Source organism: Montipora foliosa, chromosome 4 (genome assembly GCF_036669935.1).
Source record: "Montipora foliosa isolate CH-2021 chromosome 4, ASM3666993v2, whole genome shotgun sequence".
Taxonomy (NCBI): Eukaryota; Metazoa; Cnidaria; class Anthozoa; order Scleractinia; family Acroporidae; genus Montipora; species Montipora foliosa.
The window spans coordinates 17,377,307-17,384,806 of NC_090872.1; the positions used below are offsets into that span (position 1 = coordinate 17,377,307).

A 7,500-nucleotide genomic window follows, 5' to 3' on the forward strand; every position below is an offset into this window, starting at 1 on the left:
TCATTAGGGCTAATGCTCACATGGTTCATATGAGGTAGATACTTAGCACTTCACATTACACTCTAATCAGTTAAGTCTGTTCAGGAAAAAGACAGGTGGAGATCTTTGCTTGAAAGTCACTGTGATGCCTCAGTGAAATTGATGTTATTTCTGTGGAGAACTGGATAGTGCTTCTGCTCACCTTATGAAACAAACATTACAAATGAAGGTACTCCAAGTCATCTGCAGATAAAATTGGATCAGAGGGTCAAAATGTGGAGTATTGTGGCCCAAATCCCTTGTCGGTACATGACTTATAGAAGCTTTGGATGGCTTGAAGGGAGTAAACAACATTGTTTTCGATTTGCTTTAAGTTATTTTATTTCCTCCGCTTCATGCTTGGCCTCTTGCGCTTACAAAACTTTGTGTAAAAAACAATTAACTGTAGTAATGTTCTTCAATGCTGTAGTCTGTTCTTGCCAACTGCCTGTACGTACAAACCGATCGAAAACATTTATATTTGTCTTTCTCGGGAAATTTTAATTACAGCGCTATTTTGAGTGGTGTTGAATCTTCAAACCCCTTGTTTATGATGTCACGACCTTGGACGGCAAATGGCTCATTTGGTGAAGTTGTGAAGTTCACTTCAACGTTTGCGATTTGTTTGTCTAATTCGCCATGTAATTGGCTACTTCGTAACCTCGTATCCAATTTCCCAACGAACATCGCCATGTGGCGTGTGGTAAAGTAATGTGAAAGTGATTGTAAGGACTCATAGGCCATTGGTCAATAATACATCATGTGCAGTGACTTTGTGTCGGTAAAACCTCCTCGTTATTAGTATGTGGGACGTGTTTTGTCAGATGTAAAGTCACTGCATATGATGTAGCTTTTTTTCCTTGTATGCTTATGTTCTCCTTTCTCAATTTGAACCTTTGTTCAGAATCCAGAGGGACAGGCTTTGCTGGATGTTTTTGAAGCCATTCAAAAAACTCACAGCACATGTTTTATCAGGTTTTAAAACACTTAGCTATGCCTCGTGTTTTTAAACCTGATAAACTTCTGCTGCTCATTTCTCAAACATTACAAAAATTACAAAATAATATATAAAATTAACTTGATGAACAATAATTTACCTCACCAGGGCTTGACCTTAACTTTTTTTAACAGTAGGCTTATGGCTAGTGAAATGGTAATTATCACTAGGCAATGAGCTCCTTTTGTGCTTTCAAGTAATAAAATAACTCTACAATGTTCTTCAAACTGCACACACACACTTTTACTTACGTGTACATTAATATGCCACATTTGAGAACATTTTGTAATAAAATAGTCCATTAACCTTGGCCTTATTCTTCTCCAAGGAAACTCCTTTGTCCAACTTCACACCGCACTTTCCACTTCCACAATTTTCCTTTTTAAAAATTAATCATCACCTTTCCTTTTAAAACTGTTCTTTGAAGAAAAGAAACCTCTGATGTCCATTTGAAAAGTGAACACGTGTAACTAGAAGCAATATGGTGGACAGCTTCGTTTGCAATCGAACTGCGTGATGGGAGGATGTGGATCCAGTCTCTTTAGCCGAGTAAAGGCTTCAAAAATCAATGCGAACAAAGCTTTATTGATTCCCGTTTTTTACTGTTTTTTTGTCTTCTTTTTTTAACAATAATGCTCCATCAATTGTGAGTAGTGAAAATGTCACTAGATTTTGAAAGGGGAGATAATATTTGCCTTCAGCATTTCAGTAGTCAACATGGCTACTAAGTGAGGTAAGTCCACCAACCAAAACTGAAAATCTACTAGTACTTGGCTGGTTGCCTACCGCCAAGGTCAAGCCCTGCTCACTGCAAATTCTTGTAGCTCATTGTTTAGAGGATTCAGAGGTTCTAGGTTAGATTACTTTTTATTTTGTTTTAAAGACTTTACCTTATTACAACAGTGCATTACTCTGCTTAACTAACGCACACTCTACATACTATAAAATAATCTCTAACTTGTCCAGAGGTCAGGCTCACAAAAGGAGCACTAGTAAATATAATGGACTGGTTAACCCATTGACCCCTCAGGCATCCTAGGAAACCCTTAGTTGATGAATAAAATTGTCTGGCATTAGACAGAGTGAATTCTGTTAAGTCTCACTCCCAGGAGTCAATGGATAAATCCTATGTGATATATATTTATTTTATTTATTTATAAACTTCGCCAAAAACAAATTACTTGGCAGGAGAGATCTCACAAAACTAATGGATGGAGAGGATTAAATTAAATTATTTATTGATTAGGGGCACACTGCTTTGAAAGAGTAGGACAAGTAGTAAGATTTCCCAGTGTCTTGGTTTGATCTATGCGGCCCATTATTAAGCAGTCTCCACCATTAATAACACCTGGTAACAACTGGCAGTACATGTAGCTGTTGTTTTAACACTAGGCAGTTTTAACCGAGGACTATTTTTTTAACAGGTGATCAGAAGATGCCTCAGGCTCAAGTATATCCAGTTGTTAAAGAAGTCCTCCTTGGAGAGGACTTTAATTTTTCTTGCCATACTCCTGGTAGTGTCATTTCATTCCAGTGGCTGAAAAATGGACAACTCATCTCAAGCAGCCAAACTTTAAGCAAACCTGTCAAGACCATCAAAGGAGTTTCATTCAGTGAAAGCATCCTCATGATACGAAAGGCTTCAAGAGCACAAAGTGCAAATTACACTTGTGTTGTGAGAACTTCAGTTAGCCCAGGATACTCTGACAAAATAACTGCTTCTTTGCTTGTCAAAGGTAAGATTGGAGTTATCACTCAGACTAGTAGTAATCTCGGATTATTGAAGAGCGTCCAGTTGCTTTGGAGGCAAAGGAGAAGGGAAGGGAAAGAAACAATCTTATAGGAATAATTATAAAATAATTAGGAGAATATTTGCATTCTCATTGGTCAATAGCTATGTTTAGATGAGAGTATGGAAACATGGCTGTGACATCACACAAATTTCAATTGGTTATGTAGTCAGGCGCGTGTTTTGATTGGCTGGTAGGAAGTATGAGCATGTATCAAGAAAATCTGTTTCAATCAAGACAAAAAAACCAGCATTTTCCTTTATTTGTTGAATTATCCTTGAGAAATATTTTACAAAGCAATAGAGGACTTTTTTCTGTTTCCATAGCCTCATCTAAACATGAGGGGGAGTTGGGAGAAATCGAGAAAGTTATGCCAACCCGAGACGCAGTCGCTTGCTTAAAAATAGTAATGAGGTACACGATCCTCATTTGCTCATATGACGTATCAATGCATGTACGTGCATGACGCAGTCCAAGATGGTGCTAAAAAAGCAGACAAATGAAAAATTTGCTTATGGTCACATTATGGACAGGATACCCAAGATTAGAAAAATTGCATTCTTCTAATTATGAATGCAAAAATGAGCTTAAAGTGCCCCTGTGACCAAAAAATCAATTCATATTTTTCTTTGGATTTCAAAACTATGTTAACAAAACACTAAGTGACCCACGTTTTAAGCCTTGATTTCAAAAAGACACCTCTTTATTTTAACTGTAATTTTCCTATTTAATGGTCCGCCATTACTAACATTACGTTCTTGAGAGAGCTGGATTGAGGAGAAAATGACGTCATAGGCTCACTAGTTTAAGAATGCAATACGTGTGTACGCCGCATAATTAATATGCAGCACGGGGGTTTTGGGCTTTCAGACTTTTAAACTCACGCTTTGCATATATAATAAGCTGCGTTCACACACGGAAATTTTAAGCTAGTGAGCCTCTGACGTCACTTTTCCCTGGATCCAACCCTCTGAGGTCCAATCGGTCAGTTTTGAACGTGAGTAATGGCGGACCGTGAAAGCCAAAACTTACACTCAAAGTAAACGGCCTTTGCATAAAAATCAAAGCTCAAAATTTTGACAGTCAGGTGTTAAGCAAACACACTTTCAAAATCTGAAGGAAAAAAGGAAGTGGTTTTTTTGATCACAGGGGCACTTTAACTTGAAGAAATATCTTTAACACCAACCACCACTTCAGGCTAGAAGTGTGGGTAATTCAACCATGCAGGTTAGTGAGGTAAACGGTGCAAAGGAGAACACAACAAAGGATAAGATTTTGTCAACCATTTGAAATGTAGGCACAGCGTTCACTATACCGTATTTACCCGTGTATAAGTCATCCTTTTATGACCTCAAAATAAGCTCCAAAAATCGCCTCCTACTTATGCATGGGTCAAAAATATAAAGCCAAGTTCGGCCTAAATAATTTATTCAAAATCCACATAATTATCATCTTGGGTATAACGAACGCAGTGGAACAGACTGGTTCTTCATTTGGTGACAAGTGAATTATAATGTAAGCAATTCCAGATGAAATGAAAAATGATTTCTCCAACTGTACCCTAATTGTTTAAGATATTCACCGCACAATTCTGAAATAGAGACTGGAAATTTTTGGTTATCAAAGGCAGAAATCTCTTAAAGGCATCTCTCAACATTTCTTCAAATACATGTAAACAACAGAGAACATGATGCATATGTCAATATTAGCACCTAAACTAGTCAAACTGGTTCTCTACTCACTGTACTCACTGTACAGTAACCAAGTGTACCATAACTACTGTAACTGTACAATATGGTGGAATATTTGTACTCGGTTTTTGCGTTTTCTGTACAATAACTGATATAGTTGGATAATAATGTGTATTGTTCTACAGTTTACAAGCTTCTTTTTATTCCAGAATGTCATATTGCAAATGGAACGTTTGCAGATCCAGCAGATGTTCATGGCTACTTTGTGTGCATAAAGGGAACAGCTGTTAAGAAATTCTGTCCTGGTGGGAAAATTTGGTACCAAGATGAAAGGAAATGCAAGTTAAACCTTTGTAAGTAATAATTACTGACAAAGAATGATTAACAGAATGATTAAACTTCTTCTCAGCATTATTACAAACCACTAGATATCAATACCGAACTATGTATAATGGAAAGTCCACAGTGCATAATTTAATCACAAAGCCAAATCTTCCAAGATATTAAAATATGTTGCATTTGATTTGTTTAAAACTTATAGTTTGGATTATTGACCTCCACTACCAGCATGTTCTTTTAGTACATCAACCTTTCAAATTGGATTGTCGCCTGAGTGATCCAGCTGTTCCAGTACTTCTCTTTAGTGGAAGGCAACATGACCACAGTCCTGCTGAAGTTAAGCCAGAAAATTATCTTATCTCTCAGAATGGGCAGATGTTCACCGTGAATGTCTCTTCACTGACTGTTGGAAACGTTTTGAAATTTGAATGCAGGGCTATTAATACTATGGATCAAGTTATTGAGCAGAAGGAAGTAATCCTTTCAAAAGCAGGAGGTTTGAAAAAATGCTGTTTGTCTTTTTTTTCATACTTTTGTTTGATATTTGTAAAATTGTCATTATTATTATTATTATTATTATTATTATTATTACTACTACTACTATTAATAGTATTGTTTCTATTACAAATTTTCTGCTCTTTCCATACATGTAAGTGCAGGCAATCAACTAGCTACCTGTAGAATAAAAGGAACGAGCCCGAATTGTTACCGTGGTTTGGTGAGGTATCTTATAGAATGAGAGAATGACATCATGTCTGTGTTGGAACATCTGACTGATGATGGACATCAAAAGAAGGTGGAAATGGGAATGGAAAATTATTATAAAGAATGTATACTAACGGTCACATTATTATTATTATTGTTATTGGCACTTTCATTACAAGGATTGATTTCATTAATTTAATTGTTGGTTAAAATTTAATGAGGTAAGATCATCCAGAGATATCTAGAGTATACCTGAGAAGGACTGTTGTTTGTGACATTAATTAATTTAATCAGTTTCAAAATTCATTACATTACATATGAACAAAAAATGTATGCAATTAAAAACATTTGTTTCCTGCTCCGGAAGCATAATAAAAGTTAAAAAAGTTTTACAAACTCGGAGCTAAAAGTTAAAACTTATGAAATATTTCGTCCGTTTTCAACCGGACTTCATCAGTCAATGATGTGAATGTTAAAAAGATGAATTTTAAAAAGGTTTTTTAACGCCTCTTGGGGGTTAGAATTGTGTCATAGATGGCTGCTAATTCGTAACCATTGTCTCTGTTTAACGCCGGTTTCGTAAGTTTAATTTGAATAGCTTCTTTTATCCTGCGTTTGAAGGTGTTAACTTCGGTTGATAGTACTTTTTTCTTATTTGGGTTCACCGAGTGGCCCTCCAGGCGACAATGCTCGTGAATAGCTGATGAACTTCTTGATTGGTGTTCTTTTACCCTGATTTCCAGAGAGCGGGCCGTTTCGCCAACGTACTCCTTCTTACACTTCTCACAATGGATCTGGTACACAGTACCGCATTTCTTGAGATTGACAGTTGTGTCCTTGACACGTACCAATTGTGATCTTAGAGAATTGACGGGTTTATGAATAAGTGTAACCTCATGTGACTTGAAAGCTCTTTGCAGGCGTTCCGAGATTCCTTTGATGTATGGCGTTGATGCATAGATTTTCTTCTCGTTTTGAGGCTCTTCGGTATCCTCTGTTGTAGATTTTGGATGTGGTATTGTTAGCATCCATTCTGGATAGTTATTCATTTTTAGAGCTTGCTTGACGTGCTGTGTTTCTCTAGTTCTGTCATCGTTTTCCGTAACCAAGGTCTGAGCTCTCAACATCAGGGTGTTAACCACAGCTCTTTTGTGTTGTAGATGATGATTTGATTGGAAGTTTAGGTACTGGTCCGTGTGCGTAGGTTTGCGGTACACGGAGATCTTGAATCTTTTCCTTGATACCTGTGTGAGTATTAACCAAGATGGTTCTACCAAGATCTCCGTGTACCGCAAACCTACGCACACGGACCAGTACCTAAACTTCCAATCAAATCATCATCTACAACACAAAAGAGCTGTGGTTAACACCCTGATGTTGAGAGCTCAGACCTTGGTTACGGAAAACGATGACAGAACTAGAGAAACACAGCACGTCAAGCAAGCTCTAAAAATGAATAACTATCCAGAATGGATGCTAACAATACCACATCCAAAATCTACAACAGAGGATACCGAAGAGCCTCAAAACGAGAAGAAAATCTATGCATCAACGCCATACATCAAAGGAATCTCGGAACGCCTGCAAAGAGCTTTCAAGTCACATGAGGTTACACTTATTCATAAACCCGTCAATTCTCTAAGATCACAATTGGTACGTGTCAAGGACACAACTGTCAATCTCAAGAAATGCGGTACTGTGTACCAGATCCATTGTGAGAAGTGTAAGAAGGAGTACGTTGGCGAAACGGCCCGCTCTCTGGAAATCAGGGTAAAAGAACACCAATCAAGAAGTTCATCAGCTATTCACGAGCATTGTCGCCTGGAGGGCCACTCGGTGAACCCAAATAAGAAAAAAGTACTATCAACCGAAGTTAACACCTTCAAACGCAGGATAAAAGAAGCTATTCAAATTAAACTTACGAAACCGGCGTTAAACAGAGACAATGGTTACGAATTAG

General features: G+C 37.4%; 1 protein-coding gene across 3 annotated transcripts in view; it reads left to right on the forward strand.

Annotated features, from left to right (window-relative positions):
* LOC138000071 (uncharacterized) overlaps positions 1-7,500 on the forward strand; it is a 38,511-nt gene that overhangs the window by 10,970 nt on the left and 20,041 nt on the right. For all 3 annotated transcript variants that reach the window (XM_068846220.1, XM_068846219.1, XM_068846222.1), the window contains exons 5-7: positions 2,440-2,751; positions 4,706-4,849; positions 5,038-5,331. In XM_068846220.1, coding sequence (XP_068702321.1) covers positions 2,440-2,751; positions 4,706-4,849; positions 5,038-5,331 — 750 coding nt within the window. The remainder of the gene's footprint in view (positions 1-2,439; positions 2,752-4,705; positions 4,850-5,037; positions 5,332-7,500) is intronic.